The sequence below is a fragment of the Lissotriton vulgaris genome, chromosome 4_1 (assembly GCF_964263255.1).
Source record: "Lissotriton vulgaris chromosome 4_1, aLisVul1.2, whole genome shotgun sequence".
NCBI lineage: Eukaryota > Metazoa > Chordata > Amphibia > Caudata > Salamandridae > Lissotriton > Lissotriton vulgaris.
The window spans coordinates 2075335413-2075353429 of NC_141691.1; the positions used below are offsets into that span (position 1 = coordinate 2075335413).

General features: G+C 51.8%; 1 protein-coding gene across 1 annotated transcript in view; it reads left to right on the forward strand.

Annotated features, from left to right (window-relative positions):
* SLC39A4 (solute carrier family 39 member 4) overlaps window positions 1-18017 on the forward strand; it is an 84899-nt gene that overhangs the window by 42857 nt on the left and 24025 nt on the right. Inside the window, exons 6-7 of the mRNA XM_086966518.1 lie at window positions 6288-6460; window positions 17818-17976. Of these exons, the coding sequence (XP_086822644.1) occupies window positions 6288-6460; window positions 17818-17976 (332 nt within the window). The remainder of the gene's footprint in view (window positions 1-6287; window positions 6461-17817; window positions 17977-18017) is intronic.

An 18017-nucleotide genomic window follows, 5' to 3' on the forward strand; every position in this document is an offset into this window, starting at 1 on the left:
AGACATCAGCTCTCCAGAGAGGCCAGGAAGCGGGTGTCCCATTGCTCATCCAAGACACCAGCTCTAGAGAGTCCAGGAAGCAGGTGTCCTGTTGCTCATCCAAGACACCAGCTCTCCAGAGAGGCCAGGAAGCAGATGTCCATTCCTCATCCAAGATACCAGCTCTGAAGAGAGGCCAGGAAGCAGGTGTCCCATTTCCCATCCAAGCCACCAGCTCTAAAGAGAGGTCAGGAAGCAGGTGTTCATTCCTCAACCAAGCCACCAGCTCTCCAGAGAGGCCAGGAAGCAGGTGTCCATTCCTCATCCGAGACACCAGTTCCACTGAGAGGCCAGGAAGCAGGTCTGTAGTTGATGTAGTTGAACATCAACAGTGAAAGAACCAGACAGCAGTAGAACGGGAAATGCATAGCAAGCAAAAGGCAGCAGCACTGCAAAGTTTGAGCTATACCTAATAGCTATCAGGAACAACAGTGTCGCCATGATTTACTAGAGAAAGGCCGACACCACGAGATGACCTTTCGCCTGGAACCGGCTTAAACCTCCATCTTTGATTGGGCTCATTCCATTAGCATCCAATATTAGCTCTGCTATTTTCTGTGGTGTTCATACACACATGGCATGCAGGCCTCAAAAGCATCCACACCATTCTGCAAAGCAAGGCATGAGGCAAAAATCCACAAGGATTGTTTCCCCACACTTCTCTGTGATCCAGTAAAATCCAGGGCTAAGAGGGATATAAAGAATCCTCAATAAATGCGAACTTATGTTCTTCTACCAAAGTCAAACTGAAAAAATCACAACACTGAATAAAGTAAAAAATAATGGCAGATTTATATGTATTATTGAGGCCTTAAGGGCACGCAAGGCTTCTGTTAGATGCATGAAAGTCATTCAGAACTCCTCTGCCAGGCTCCCATATCATCTTCCCAAACATACCTCGGTGTCTTGCCTTCTTCGCAAAGTTCACTGGATTATGGTGGACAAACGAATACAGCTCAAAGCCCTATGCTATATGCAAAAAGCCAGGTTTAATGCTGGTCCACTTTATTTACAAAATCTGGTGGCACCATAAAAGCCAACTTGCTACCGTCGGTCATGCAACCAGTACCTTTGTAGGGTTACCAAAGTGAAACTAGGCCGCATGGGTGTTCACTCCTTCTTACACTTGGACCCTCAGCTTTGGGCCACCCTCAGAAGATGCCATTAACAGACCACTTTCTGCAAACATCTTAAAACCTGGTTGTTCTGATCCTTTCTCTTTCTGCCAGCTCCTACTTTTTGTCCAAGCGATGGGAAACCCTTTCTGGGTCGCCATGCGCTTTACAAGACCTTATAATAATAATAGTAATAATAATAATGTGTACCCCATGGAACATTTCATAAGTCCCACAGGAGACAAATGTCAAGAGGTAAAGCAGATGACTTTATCACGAGAGTCAATACAACTTCCAAGATCCCAAAGTCATGTTCCAGAAAAAAATATAGAAGACTCTTTACTCTGGGTTCACTCCTAAGAGACACAGACCCCAAACATTGGAAAATAGCCAATATTGCAACCAGATGCAGCTGTAAAGTCTAGTTCAGTGCCTGTTGCCTACTCACGAGTCTTGTACTTTGGGTTACCACCTACAAGGTGGACGCTGGGGACAGACACCATCTTCTTCCACCATTGCCACGGTTTCTTTTCCACTCGATGTTCTTCCAGCCAGGCCACTCCTCGCAGCCTCTGCGGCTCTCCTTGAATCACCAGCTGGGATCTACTGGCTCATATGTCCGCTTTGCCACCCTCAAAACATTATTGGCGGTTCAGCAGCAGCCCCCAGATGCTCAAGCAAGAAAGCTGGGTCTGGCCTTGCTGGCCAGCAAGACCTGCAACAAAGAAGAAGAGAGACAGTGATCCACACAGGAAGCCAGGACACCATGTCTTCTGTGAACCAAGGAGACGGGGAGGCCGGTGGTCGTCACTGGAACTCAAGGCCTCCTTGCAACATGTTAGGTGCATCCTGGTTCTCCAACATATTGTGGACATGTGACCTTTTGGAAATGCAAAAGGCTTTGGATTCAGATTTTATTTGCACCTTTTTCAAGAGCTGATACCTCCTCTTAAACTAAAAGGGCAGGTTGGGTGACATTGCAACAAGGTTGCCAGTCTCAACACATCTAAGGTGCAGGAGCAAAGGGACCCAAATGTTCCTCAGATCTTGCAATTTCAACTTGATACATCATATGTAGAGGACTGGCCTTTCTTGGATCATACATTTGAGCACCAAGGGTCATTTTCATGGCCAAGTCACAGAGTGCAGCGCAGAAAGTCATCTTGCTGCACTGCATGACAGGGAAAGGGCAGAAATGCGTCATATTTTAGTCAATGCGTCCCATTCCTGCCTTTTCCTCTCTGCTGGTGCACTTTTAGCAGCCTGACGCCAACACAGGCACCCTTGCTCCATGGTGCAAGGGTGCCATCATTGTAAGGATTGTTTTTGTGCAGGAATGGGCACCTTCCTGCATAAAAACACTCCCCTAAGGCTTTTACCTCTTTATATGTATTCTACAGAATGAATGCAGCACACATGGAAAGACAAAAAACCAAGGAGAAATAAAGATATTTCTCTTCGTTATGTCTCACTTGGGGAGGCGTATCTTTTTGGCACATTTCCCGGTTCACCCCTTCTGGTAAATCTGGGATTGCATGAAAAGCTTTGGGAGTTACATGGTAACACCCTTGCAACACCCAAGGAAACGCCTCCCTGGAGCAAAGTAAAGCAAAGCAGCGATTTGTGCTGCGTTACCTTACTCGAGATTTATGAAGCCACTGAAGGACACGCAAGGTGGCCTTGCGTGGCTTCATAAATCTCATTTTGAAGTGGCGTCGCTCTTGCTCCATGCTGCCCGGTGCAAGAGCAACGCATAGAGGCTTGTAAATATGACCCCAACATTTTGCTGCCAGCTGGTAACAGCATGCTCTACTTGCTGAACAGATACTGTAGATGTAGAGGTGGGACCCTTTGACTAGAGTAGAGTAAGTCAGTGATGGTGTAAGATTCTGCTTAGAGTATCAATTGGTATATAAGAGATGTTCAGTGAAGGCCACAAAGGCAACTCCCTGACTGTGTCTATTTGTGGAAACAGTACTTGCATACAGTAAGTGACCATGGATGTAATTGTCACTAGATATGGGATACCTGGCAATCATGCCACAGCGGCTGTGATCGTTCAACATGAGGTAACTTCCATTTGAAAGTTGTCCAGAAATTGGATCAATCACTGCAGCTGGTGAGCCTTGCAGGTGACAGGATAAGTTGGTAGTGGAACCATCCAGGCCCCGTGTAAATTAATACCCTGAAAAAGAAGAGAACCGCTTAGTGCGTTTTCACAGGTAATACCGCTAAGAAACACCTCAGGAGAAGTGTGGCTCAGGGGTTAGAGGCGGCAGACCCGGAAGCTGAGATCGGCCCTGGACCAGGGTTCAATTCCCCGCCTCGGCGGGTCTTGGGCTAAAAATTCCACGGACTCGATAATTCTTGCTCCGGTGCCTTCTCGACTCACGGGTTCACACTCTGCGACTCTGGGCAATAGCTTGCTTAATCTCCACAACAGCCCCTCGCGGCGGGATGCCTGGCTTTCACCTTGTGGATACCCTGCCGGGGTTATCTCTCAGGGGAATACCAGGACGGGTTCCCTAAGCAAGCGCCGGGAAACCCACTGCGGGTAGCTGTGCGCTATATAAGCTCAAATACAATCAATCAATCAATCATAGATATTTATAGAGCGCTCTACTTACCCGGAGGGTCTCAAGGCGCTAGGGGGGGGGGGGGTGCTGCTACTACCCGAACAGCCAGGTCTTGAGCTTCTTCCTGAAGGCGAGGTGGTCTTGGGTCAGGCGCAGGTTGGTCGGGAGGGAGTTCCAGGTCTTGGCGGCCAGGTAGGAGAAGGACCTTCCTCCTGTTGTCGTTCTTCGGATGCGGGGGACGGCGGCGAGGGCGTGGCTGGCTGATCGGAGGTGTCGTTTGGGAGCGTAGAAGTTGATGCGGTTGTTGAGGTAGCTCGGGCCTTGATCGTGAAGGGCTTTGTGTGCGTGGGTGAGGAGACGGAAGGTGATTCTCTTGTTGACCGGGAGCCAGTGCAGGTCTCTTAAGTGTCCGGAGATGTGGCTGTGTCGTGGGACGTCGAGGATGAGTCTGGCTGAGGCGTTCTGGATCCGTTGGAGTCTCTTCTGGAGCTTGGCGGTGGTTCCGACGTAGAGGGCGTTGCCGTAGTCCAGTCGACTGGTGACGAGTGCCTGGGTGACAGTCTTCCTGGTCTAGGTGGGGATCCACCGGAAGATCTTCCGTAGCATGCGCAGGATGTTGAAGCACGACGAGGAGTCGGCGTTGACTTGCTTGGTCATGGAGAGGGAGGAGTCCAGGATGAAGCCCAGGTTGCGTGCGTGGTCTGTCGGTTTGGGTGCGGTTCCCAGGGCGGGGGGCCACCAGGAGTCGTCCCAGGCGGAGGGCGAGGATCCCAGGATGAGGACTTCCGTCTTGTCCGAGTTCAGCTTCAGGCGGCTGGTCGACATCCACTCGGCTACCTCTTTCATTCCTTAGTGAAGGTTGGCTCTGGCGGCGGCGGGGTCGTTGGTCAGGGAGAGGATCAGCTGGGTATCGTCGGCGTAGGAGATGATGTTCAGGTTGTGTTGGCGTGCGATGGCCGCGAGGGGGCTCATGTAGACGTTGAAGAGGGTTGGGCTCAGCGAGGATCCTTGGGGTACGCCGCAGATGACTTCGGTGGCCTTTGATTTGTACGGTGGTAGGCGGACTCTCTGGGTCCTTCCGTCGCGGAAGGAGATGATCCATTCCAGTGCCTTCTCCTGGATTCCGACGTTGTAGAGGCGCTGCACTAGGGTGCGGTGGCAGAAGGTGTCGAAGGCCGCGGAGAGGTCTAGGAGGATGAGGGCCGCTGTTTCTCCGTTGTCCATCAGGGTTCGGATGTCATCGGTGGCAGCGATGAGGGCGGTCTCGGTGCTGTGGTTGGCTCGGAAGCCAGACTGTGAGGGGTCGAGGGATCCGTTCGTCTCGAGGAAGGCGGCCAGTTGCCTGTTGACGGTCTTCTCGATGACTTTGGCCGGAAACGGGAGCAGCGAGATGGGGCGGTAATTCTTGAGTTCGGTGGGGTCCGCTGTTGGTTTCTTGAGTAGAGCGCTGAGTTCGGCGTGCTTCCAGCTCTCAGGGAAGGTGGCGGTGGTGAAGGAGGTGTTGATGATGTCCCGCAGGTGGGGTGCGATGACAGCGTCGGCCTTGTTGAAGACGTGGTGAGGGCAGGGGTCGGTCGGAGATCCGGAGTGGATGGAGTTCATCATGTGGACGGTGTCTTCGGTGCTGATCGGAGTCCAGGCGCGGAGGGTGGTGGTGGGGGGCGGTGGTTCGGTCGTGTCGGACGTGGCGTTCGTCGGTTGGGTGTTGAAGCTGTTGTGTATGTCCGCGATCTTGTTGTGGAAGTAGGAGGCGAGGGAGTTGCAGAGTTCTTGCGATGGGGTGATGTCGTTGTTTCCGGCGTTGGGGTTGGAGAGCTCTTTCACGATGTTGAAGAGTTCCTTGCTGTTGTGTGCGTTGTTGTCCAGCCGGTCCTTGAATGCAGTTTTCTTGGTGGCACGGATCAGTTGGTGGTGCTTCCGGGTGGCAAGCTTGAGGGTGGTTATGTTGTCCGGTGTTGGCTCCCTTCTCCAGGCTTTCTCGAGGGCTCGGCAGTTCTTCTTGGAGCTCTTGAGTTCGTCGGTGAACCATGGGGCCTTCTTGCTGCCGGGTCTGCTGGGCGGGGTCCTCAGTGGGGCGAGCAGTTGCTGATCCACTTCGTGAGGTTGTCGGCGGCCTGGCTGGGGTTCGCTGAGCTGGCGGGAGGGTGCTGGCTCAGGGAAGAGTGGTGGTGTTGCGGTCATACACCTCACATCCCCCACGCCAACATATGTGTGTGTATGGTAAATCCCAGGATGTCTTGATGTATTCTTTACCCAACCTTTCATGTTTGCCTGCTGGTATGTGAATTCCCATGGGGGTCAGTATGTACCACAGCTGGCCACCACACTCATGGTCTTCTGGTGCAACCCTACTCACTTCTGGCTTCTTCTTAGTGTCGCGACTCCACACCTCCACCTTCTGTCGCATCACCATCCCGCCTCTCCCACTGTAGACTTCTCTCACACTGGACCTCCCTTTGGACCTGGCCTGTCCTAAAGCTGGTCGCTGGAATAAGCACAGACCAAAGCAGGTGGCTTATTGTCCAACAGTAACGCCATGTTCTCTCTCCCCGGACAGAATACATCTATGCCAGTATTGCCAACTTGGTGGTCTGCCTCTGCGCGGTCTTCGGGATTGTGGTTCTGCTGTGTTCCGCCTGCACTGCCGCCTACCAGTACATTATTCAGCTCTTCGTCAGCCTGGCTGTGGGGTCTCTGACCGGAGACGCCATACTCCACCTCATCCCACAGGTAAGGCTGGTTTACCACATCTCCGCTGATGCCATGTAAATTTTTCATTAAAAATATGTTATTTTATAATCATTCTAGCTTAGTCATATTTCATTTTAAATATTGTATTTGATAATTTTTCATTTTTAAAAGCTTATGAATCCAATGCCTAACCCTATAAAAAAAAGTATCAATGATATATTTTCTGTTTGTCATAACACATTTAAAAAAATTGTAGTCGAACAATATTAATGGGTTATATGAATAGTAATTGAATAGTATTTCAAATTCTGAATATTTCAATACTTCCTTTAAAATCTTTATTATGATTTTAAATGCATTTATTTTATTGAATTAAATTATCAATGGGTTAAAAATAATCCATATGCATTCATTTTATTAACCAATTCAAGTTTTGAACGACGTTTTATATTGATTAGTGAATAATTCATGTGCTACAAATGTAAAATTAAATCATAGGGTAGATCTTTCGATATTTGTTTTTCTGTGCCAACCCCCTGTTCCCTCTTGCCTTTTTTCTCAATAACACACTCTTTTTTTCTCCAATGTTATTCACTGGAATGTGTGCCTATCATAGACAATACTAGCATATGTGCTTTGAAGATTTAAATGTAGAACTCAAGCGTACAATCTAATTTGCGTTTTTACCAAAACAGTAGTTTATATTCTACAGGGCGGATTCACAAAGAAAATGGTAAAAAAAAACTTGTACGGCCCAGTCTGCACTTACTTCTACACTTTTGAGCCGTTCACAAAGCAGGTGTAATTGTGCGCCTGTGAAGGCAGGTTAGGAACAGGTGGTGTACTATTAGATATATGAATGACTTTTTAAGGCTGCCCATCCTCCACTGTGGAACTGTATACAAACTCCTACCTGCTGAATGCTACTTCTTCTCTGTGTCGTCGGCATGGAAGGCGAGTACTGTTACCTGGCGCGACCACTTCTTCGATAACCCTGGTGCCAATTCTCTCTCTAACCTAGAACTTCATCCCTGAATTTTTATAGGATCTGAGTTGGTGAATGCCCACATCACACACGTACAAGGGTGGCCACTCAGTGTAACACCAGCTCCCCTGCCCATGAAGGGGTTTACCACTGCAAATCCATCCAAGCTTGCAGGAGAAGAATCCACAGTGGTAAATCTGTTTGCACCTGCCAAGAATTCCAATGTGAACTCCTGGCAGATGTAAATAGAGGTATTTTTGGATGCATGTTTATGGTTGGGAATACCTCTGTCTAGCAGGCCCAACATTTACATTTTACTAAATGTTTGTCTCATGGTTTATAGTGCTCTGTGTTTTAGTTTCTGCATTTTAGCACCAACCGCTTTCCATCTTCTTTAACTATTCCTTCCAGGGAGATCTCTCTGTGCCAAGGGGCCCCACTCTTTCCAACATCATAGTCTAACCCCTCTGTGCTCCACTTTTTCCCTCTACTCTAAGGAGGTGTGTTATGTAATTATCTGTACACAGAGTACAGTATTACAAAATGAGTCAATATAACTTCTCTAAATAGAAATCCGTGCCTTTGGCATCAGCAAAAACTGATGCTATCTTTGGAAGGGTAAATATGGAAAGCCGGTTGAAACAATGGGCCAGTTTTAGGGGCGTACTTACAAGCCCACTCACCTATGGTGCGTCACTTTTCTTTGATGCACCAGCGGCGCAGTATGCCTGCCCATATTTACAACGCCACTTCAGGCTAGCCTGTGTGGCTTTTCGTGGCCTTGTAAATATGGCACCCTTTCACGCATCACTCTGTGTGAAAGGGGTGTTCCATGGCTCTTGCTGTGGGTGTTCCCATGCAACATCCATAGTACCTCACGCATTCCCAAATTTATAAGGTTTTGTAAACCTGGGGATGCGTCAGATTCCTAGGCCGACTCAGGGGAGGCGTAAGGTAGGCTAATACCTTTATTTCTCCTCGTTTTTTCTTTTTCTATGTGTGCAGAACACATAGAAAAAGAAAAAACGAGGATAAATAAAGGTATTAGCCTACCTTATGCCTCCCCTGAGTCGGCCTAGGAATCGGAAAGAGAAAAATACCTCTTGTGTCCCTTCCTGCACAAAAACATTCACCCTTACAATGCAGACATCCTTGCACAATAGCGCTGGGGAGAAGGACAGGAATACGCCGTATCTTGAAGATACAGCACATTCCTTACCTTTTCTGCTGGCGCACGGCAGCGCAGCATGAAGGCTTGCTACGCTGCCATGCGTCAAAATATTATAAATGAGGCCCTTAGAGTTTAGTAGACAAGATACTTCACAAATGCTGCAAAACGCAGGGAAGGTCCAGGCTCCCATAATCCTGCCCAAAAACTATTTTTTTATTTTTTATTTTAATGCGGGTGGGGCCACTTAGAGCTTCCCCAAAATAGGACTTTTTCTGTTATTTGTTCCCATCATGCTGCGCGCTGTACCCTGTTGGTAATGGCGGCTGCAACAGAAATATTCCAGTAAAAGTCAGTCCGTAAGAATGCAGTGGATTCACAGAGCCCACCACAGATTCGCAGAGCTGCAGCGCACAAAGAGAGAAAAAGCTCCCGAGTCCAATGGGGCGCCTTCAATTTGTTGAATCGAGATGGGAATCTTCCTTGATTTGCAGATCTGCAGCGGGTTCCACAAATTAACGGCCCTAAGAACTAACCTATTCATGTAAAACCAACCACTTATTTAAATGATAATTTCTCAAAACCTACTGAACAGATTTACAACAAACCATCAAAAACACAACCCGTGAACACAATCTACCTTCATGCCAAATTCTGTATAGAAGAGCAAAGAATTGTCTGGTAATTAATTAAAAAGGGAAATTACACTTTGGGCTCCATCCCACTTTTCATGGCTCTGCTTGATGAATTTGCATGAAACTTTCCTGGAGGAACCCAAAGCGGAGGGTTGTTTTTTGGAAGGTTTTCTACAAATTCAACTAATGGTGCCAAAGTCATCAAGAAAACAAAAAATGCGTTTCCATGGAAACTCTGACCTAACCATAACTATGCTAGCGCTACTGCTGCCAGTGTTGCTGTGTCTCCACAGTCTCACCGTCCTTGCACGGAGGCAACACCTATAAGAGGAGATGCTTAAAGTCTGACCTAACCATAACAACGCTAGCGCTACTGCTGCCAGTGAGCCTGTGTCTCCACAGTCTCACCGTCCTTGCACGGAGGCAACAGCTATAAGAGGAGATGCTTAAACTCTGACCTAACCATAACTACGTTGGCGCTACTGCAGCCAGTGTTCCTGTGTCCCCACAGTCACGCCGTCCTTGCACGGAGGCAACAGCTATAAGAGGGGATACTGAAACTCTGACCTAACCATATCTACGCTGGCGCTACTGCTGCCAGTAAGCCTGTGTCCCCACAGTCTCGCCATACTTGCAGGGAGGCAGCAGCTATTAGAGGAGATACTGATACTCTGACCTAACCATACCTACGCTGGCACTATTGCTGCCAGTGTTCCTGTCGTCCTTGCATAGAGGCAACATCTATAAGAGGAGATGCTTGAACTCTGACCTAACCGGGGCGTGGCCTGGCAGCGACCAAGATGGCCGCATAGATCTGCGGCCCTCCAGTGGTGAACCCGAGAACCCCTAAAATCCGCAAGTTTTCCAGCAGTCAGACGACGTCCCGTGCTGGCATCGGGGAGATATGCCCTTCCGACGCCTGCCGCTGCCTTCCCGGTCTCGGGCAGACCCCGGGTGGCGGAGAAACGAGGACGGATGTGTGCGGCCTGTGCAGGAAAGACCCGCCTCTGCAGTACCGGCCTCGGGTGACCAGCGAGCCGAGGCAAGGGGGCGAGGTGGCGGCCTCCGTGGCACCCGACCCCGGGGGGCCCTTGCGCGAGGCAAACTGAGGCCTTCTCCTCCCTTCCCGGACCAGAGGCAGCAGACGTGGACTCCCCCCCCCCCTTCTCCATCGGGGGAGCGGGGACGTGGAATACGGCCCCGCGCAGCCAGCGGGGGGCAACGGTGAGGCACCTAGACCTCGCGCATTGGGAGACGTGCCCACACCGGCCGGGGCCTCTGTGATATCCTGCCTGGAGGGGCTGTAAAGGGGGAATACAATCCGAACCCAGGACCCCAGAGGCTGGTGACTGATAATTGAGTGCCTGACGCAACCTGCATGGTGGGGGCCTTGTGAAGCAACGCTGGCCTCAGGTACCGGGTGAGCCGCAGCGAGTGCGCGGGGAGGAGGCGAGGAGTGCCGCTCTGCGCTGGGGTGTCCAGGAGTGGTGTGGACTTTGCTTTCTCCCCTGCCCAGAGGGAGTGTCACCAGCTGCTCCCCCCACCTTGCAGTGGGAGAGGGGCGTGAAGACCGGACTTAGCCGGCCACGAGGAACGACCATAGGGCGGCGAGGCCTACTACTCTAGCGCGAGACCCCAGGACAACGGGGCACAGTGGGAGACCCGCGGCGGCGGCGAGGAGGTGCCCGGGGGGGGGCGACTGATCCGAGCCCGGGTGCACGAGCAGTGTTGGGCTAAGGAGGATCGATCCTGCTCCTCTCCGGAACGACCGGGTACGAGTGACCGGCGGAGGACCCGAAGGTTGCCGCGTGCTATATTCAGCGGCCATGAGGAACAAGAAATCTACGACGACCCAGTCCAACACTATGGACAATTACACGGCGGACCCGTGCGGTAGTGGTCTGCCCCACCCCGGGTCATCTGAAGAGCCCGGGGAGCCGTCTCTCTCCTCCATCATGCAGGCCATACAGTCACTGGGCACCACACTGGAGTCTAAGATAGACAAAATGTCCATGGAGTTGACGCTTCAGCGGGCGGACCTGAACAAAACATCTGAAAAAGCTACGCAGAACGCTGCCGCCATTACGGACCTTCAAGGGACCACCAAAGCGCTGCAGCAACAGGTCCAGCAGCTCACGCACCAACAGAGGCAAATGGCGGCACGACTGGAGGATCAGGAAGGAAGAGCCCGAAGGAACAACCTCAGGATGGTAGGTGTGCCGGAAAAAATGGAAGGGGCTTGAATAGAGCTGTTCCTGGAGGATCTCATCTTGAACACCCTGAAACCCAAGAGACTGTCTAAGCTCTTCGTCATGGAACAAGCGCACAGGGCGCCGATCCCGCTGCCGTGCCCTGGGGTCCCGCCGAGAACCATCATCTTGCGGATACTGAACTATCAGGACAGGGGTGCAATCCTACAGGCGGCGAGACAATTCGGCAATCTGCGAGTGGAGGATGCTACGATACGCTTCTTCTCTGATTTTACGCTCAAAGTCCAGCAGGAGCGCAGATCGTTTGACGCTGTCAAGAGGAGACTTCGAGAGCATGGCCTCCGCTACATGATGTTCATCCCGGCGCCGTTGAAGGTCTTGGTGGAGGGGAAATTCGTCTTCTTCAATACCCCGTAGGAAGTCCATAACTAGCTGGAAGGGCACCATCAACAGCGGGGGGCCCGGACCGGGAGGGGAGCTGGAGGAGCGTGGCCCCCCGGTCTCCGGCCTCGTCGGTGGGGTCCACAGGGAGGGCGCGATGGCAACAGGAGAGCCAGCACCAACAGGCTACACGGAGGACCCACAGCCTCTCTGCGTCACTGGACCTGGAGTGAGGAAGTGGACTATATGGACTCGTACTGGTAGGATCTTGCAACCTTGCAATGTTGAGGGTAACTATGATTGCCGGCACTGTGGGCTGGCTATGTATGGGGGGAGGCTTCGGCCTGCATAGTGGGTTCTACAAGAATTGATGGATAGCCCGCACAGGTACTTGAACATATTGCTAGCTGTCAGTCTGGCCGGGAGGCAAAACTTGTGGCATGGGAGGACCTTACTTTAAAACATGACACTGGAATAGCCTGGGATGCACGTCGGACTGCTTATTAGACTATGAAGAGGGGTCAGGGGGGAGCCCTGGATGCTGAACTTGGTTGCACTGCTCACCCCTGAGTTTATCGTTTTGAGGGCTACAGGCGCTCTGCTTGTTGGGGATGTCTGGCATGGTTGGCCGGAGTAGCAGGGTAACAGTGAGGGGGGGGTTGTTCAGGAGGGGGAAGGGGGGAAAGTTTTGGTTGTTATTTTCTATCTTTGCATTGTTTGAAGGCGTTGACTCCATCTACACACACAGGGGACGGGTGGGAAGGGGGAGGGGGGGAGAAGTGGGCACTACTCATTCGACTCAACAGAGACAATGGCAGGGCCACACACATATAAAGCGCAGCACATAGACGTCCTATCCTGGAATGTGAACGGCCTGCAGAATAAGATCAAACGCACTGTGGTGCTGCAGTACCTCCGCAGACATGCTCCAGATGTTGTCCTCCTACAGGAGACGCATCTGCTAGGAAACCACTGCAAGGCCCTAGATTTGGTTACACCCTCCGTGCTCACTCGGGCTTCACATCTGGATCTAGGGGAGTGGGCATGCTCATTAAGAACTCCTTACCATTGGTCCTGGGGCGATGCTGGTCGGACCCCTTAGGCCGATATGTGGCACTGTCTGTGCAGTGGGAGGGCCGCACCTTAAACATCTGCTCACTATATGTACCTCCATAACTGCATGCGTCCACGCTTCCTGATGTGGGGAAGCTTCTGCTGCAAATGCCTCAGGGTATGCTGGTCATAGGAGGGGACATGAACAATGTGATGGACAGGGAACTAGATAGGTCATCGTCTACACTGGGTAGGGGAGGGGTGAGCCACCTCAGGGATTTTGTGCAGGCACTGGGTCTGATGGACTTGTGGAGAACACATAACTCGCACATGAGACAGTACACACACGTCTCCGCAGCCCATGGGTCCTCTTCTAGGATCGATTACATAGTTACACAGGCAGACGGCATGAACCTGTTCCGTGATGGACACCACAAGGCCAGAGGGATCTCTGACCATGCGCCAGAGGGGGTTCAGTTGATGGGGCCCAAGCGGGACTGGAGCGCTCCGCCCAGGCTTGACTCCTTTATATTTAAGGACAGAGATTTTCAGGAGAGGTTCAGGGAGAGGGTCACTCTATATTTTGAAGACAATGTAGGCTCGGTGGACTCCCTGGTTTAGTGTGGGAGGCATACAAGACTGTAGCCAGAGACTTTGTATAGGCTGAGGTAGGGCGGCGGCATAAGGACAGGCATGCGCAGGTGGAACAACTGGAATCGGAGCTTCTGGCTCTGGAAAACGGGGCAGGGATCAGGATCAAGATAGCCTGCCTCTTGAGTAAAGAAATACGGGATATCCTGACGGAACAGGCGAGATTGCACGCATTAGCCACCCAGCGGAAGGTGTACGACCTAGGAGACAAGGCGAATAAAATGATCGCCTGGTTGGAAAAGAGAGACCGAGACCGTAGTTGGGTGCCGAGGATAGAGCGATCGGATGGGTCAGTGAGCAACACAAACACGGCAATCGCGGAAGACTTCGCGAGATATTATGAGGAAGTCTATCGGTCGCACGCGGCGAGGGGCGAGCAGGAGTATAGTGATTTCCTGGCCCCCCTGCAGCTCCTGGTACTGGAACCTGCAGACAAGGATCTGCTACACTCAGATATTACGGTCAAGGAAGTGGAGGAAGCCATGGGGGACCTGCAAACAGGGAAAGCCCCCGGACCCAACGGGTTCCCAGCGGAAGCATTTGGATGTGTGGCTAGCCTCACGGTGCCCCACTTGTGCAGCATGTTCCTCGAGGCGCGGGAGACTGGGCAGCTCCCGAGGGACCTACGGTTGGCCACGATCGTTGTGATCCATAAAGCGGGGAAACCACAAGGGGACTGCAGTTCATACCGGCCCATCTCCCTCCTTAATTACGAAGCGAAGGTCTTGGGGAAGATCCTGGCCACGCGCCTGGGTGCGGTGATCCAGTCGCTGGTTCATCCGGACCAGTCGGGCTTTATGCCCCACAGGAGCACAAGACTGAACCTGCGCAGTCTATTCGGGGTCCTGCAGACCGTGTCTGCTCGTCAGGGGGTGCCTGCGTCTCTGCTCTCTCTCGAAGCCCACATGGCCTTTGACAGTATCGAGTGGCGATACATCTATGCAGTCTTGGAGAGGCTGGGCTTCGGGGACAAGTTCTGCTCCTGGGTGAAGCTACTATACACAGGACCACTGGCGAGGGTTCGGGTCAACGGGACTATGTTGCGGGAATTTCAACTGGGGCGCGGCACCAGACAGGGATGCCCCCTGTCCCCGACCCACTTTGCCCTGGCATTGGAGCCGCTGGCGTACTGGGTGAGGACGGACCCTGGGGTGTGGGGCATAGATATGGGAGGCGGATGGGAGGAACGCATATCGCTATATGCTGATGACATATTGCTCTACACCCAGCGGCCGTCAGACTCCATACAGCGACTGATGGTCGCGTTACGCACGTTCGGGGAATACTTCGGATATAGTATCAACTGGAGAAAATCCCTGGGCTATGTCTTGGCGGGACCCCAGCCGCAAGGGGGACGCCTGGAGAAGGGGGCAGGTTGTGGAGTTCACAACTCTCCAGTCGGACTTCCAAATGGGGGGATGGCGAATTCCTGCACTATCAGCAATTTAAACAAGCCCTATATAGACATCTGACACAGGGGGATCAGGTCCCTGACTATGCCCCTCTCGAGGACAGGCTACTGTTAGACCCCATGAGTGATAAGGCCATATCACTCATTTACAAAAAGCTCATTAATAATGTTCCTCATATCCTATGGTCACTGAGGGAGAAGTGGGAATCCAACCTTGGCTTACTAGAGGACGACGACTGGAATGAGGCCCTGCAGTGTCATAGGGAGGTGGTGATTCGAGCTCGATTCAGGTTGGTGCAGTTGCGCAACCTCCACAGGTCCTACACTCCACGAACGGCACAATTTAAGATGGGATACACAACATCACACTTCTGCCTGAGAGGATGTGGGGAAGAGGGGACATTCTTCCACATCCTGTGGGACTGCCCTAAAATCTGCACATATTGGGTGAGGCTGAAGGACATAATGGAGGAGGTAGTGGGGGCGGAGGTACCGCTGGAGGCTAGGTGGCACGTTTTGGGTGTCACGGGGGACATTACATGGCCTAAAGGAGACAAGATATGGTTGGCCTTTGCGAGTATGGTAGCCAAAAGAAACATCGCAAGAGCCTGGGGGAGTGACTTAATTCCGACAATTGAGGAGTGGGAACTGGATATAGACTGGTGTCAGAGGGCAGAGAAAGTCATCTATAATAGTAGGGGGTGCCCCAAAAAATGGGAAAAGATATGGCAGGCTTGGAGGAGATATAGAGGAGTCTGGATGGATACCCCGGATGCATCACCATAGGAGTTCCCCCCAAGGGGGTACCACGAACTACATACCGTTGACACAACCTCTCCCTGGGATGCCTCGGGCCTTGGCGGGTAGCAGGGTCTGATCACATCACCGGGGGAAGGGGGACGAGGGAGGTAGGGGTGTGGGTCATGGCCGGGGAGGGGAGGATTGAAGGAGAGGGAGGAGCGGATTAGTTGACCCACTTATATTCTGTTGGGGCATGACCCGGGGGTAGACTGTTTTATTGCCCATTAATGGCTGCTGTACTATACTCATCTAATGTGTACATACCACTGCTTTCTCACTACTACCTGGTGTGTCTTTTCATGGAGCTGTTTTGTTTCAATAAAAAGATTTTTAAAAAAACAAAACTCTGACCTAACCATAACTACGCTGGAGCTACTGCAGCCAGTGTTCCTGTGCCCCCACGGTCACGCCGTCCTTGCACAGAGGCAACAGCTATAAGAAGAGATACTGAAACTCTGACCTAACCATAACTACGCTAGCGCTACTGCTGCCAGTGAGCCTGTGCCCCCACAGTCTCGCCATATTTACAGGGAGGCAGCAGCTATAAGAGGTGATACTGAAACTCTGACCTATCCATAACTATGCTAGCGCTACTGCTGCCAGTGAGCCTGTGTCCCCACAGTCTCGCCATACATGCAGGGAGGCAGCAGCTATAAGAGGAGATGCTTAAACTCTGACCTAACCATAACTACGCTGGCGCTACTGCAGCCAGTGTTCCTGTGCCCCCACGGTCACGCCGTCCTTGCACGGAGGCAACAGCTATAGGAGGAGATGCTTAAACTCTGACCTAACCATAACTACGCTAGCGCTACTGCTGCCAGTGAGCCTGTGTCCCCACAGTCTCGCCATACTTGCAGGGAGGCAGCAGCTATAAGAGGAGATGCTTAAACTTTGACCTAACCATAACTATGCTAGCGCTACTGCTGCCAGTGAGCCTGTGTCCCCACAGTCTCGCTATACTTGCAGGGAGGCAGCAGCTATAAGAGGAGATGCTTAAACTCTGACCTAACCATAACTAAGCTGGCGCTACTGCAGCCAGTGTTCCTGTGTCCCCACAGTCACGCCGTCCTTGCACGGAGGCAACAGCTATAAGAGGAGATACTGAAACTCTGACCTAACCATAACTACGCTAACGCTACTGCTGCCAATGTGTCTGTGTCCCCACAGTCTCGCAATCCTTGCAGGGAGGCATCAGCTATAAGAGGAGTTGCTGAAACTCTGACCTAACCATGACTACGCTGGCGCAATTGCTGCCAGTGTTCCTGTGTCTCCACAGTCACGCCGTCCTTGCAGGGAGGCAACAGCTATAAGAGGAGATATTGAAACTGTGATCTAACCATAACTACGCTGGCGCTACTGCTGCCAGTGTTCCTGTGTCACCACAGTCTCGTCATTCTTGCACAGAGGCAACAGCTATAAGAGAAGATGCTTAAACTCTGACCTAACCATAACTACGCTAGCGCTACTGCAGCCAGTGTTCCTGTGTCCCCACAGTCACGCCGTCCTTGCAGGGAGGCAACAGCTATAAGAGGAGATATTGAAACTGTGATCTAACCATAACTACGCTGGCGCTACTGCTGCCAGTGTTCCTGTGTCCCCACAGTCTCGCCATACTTGCAGGGAGGCAGCAGCTATAAGAGGAGATACTGAAACTCTGACCTAACCATATCTACGCTGGCACTACTGCTGCCAGTGAGCCTGTGTCCCCACAGTCTCGCCATACTTGCAGGGAGGCAGCAGCTACAAGAGGAGATGCTGAAACTCTGACCTAACCATACCTACGCTGGCACTATTGCTGCCAGTGTTCCTGTCGTCCTTGCATAGAGGCAACAGCTATAAGAGGAGATGCTTAAACTCTGACCTAACCATAACTACGCTAGCGCTACTGCAGCCAGTGTCCCTGTGTCCCCACAGTCACGCCGTCCTTGCAGGGAGGCAACAGCTATAAGAGGAGATACTGAAACTGTGATCTAACCATACTTACGCTGGTGCGATTGCTGCCAGTGTTCCTGTGTCCCCGCAGTCTTGCCCTCCTTGCATATAGGCAGCAACTACAAGAGGAGATGCTTGCTCTTATGTGCTTCTCTGCCTGTCTTTGCAGTTCCTGGGCTTGCACAGCCACTCCGGAGAAGAAGCCCACCACGACCATGGTGCCGAGGACAGGTCCCACACATGGAAGTTGTTGGTTGTGCTTGGTGGGATCTACGCATTCTTCTGGATGGAGAAGATGTTTGACATCTGTCTGTACCGTGACAGTGAGGTCAGTGAATCATGAGTGGGACTGGGGGTCTTTGCTATGAT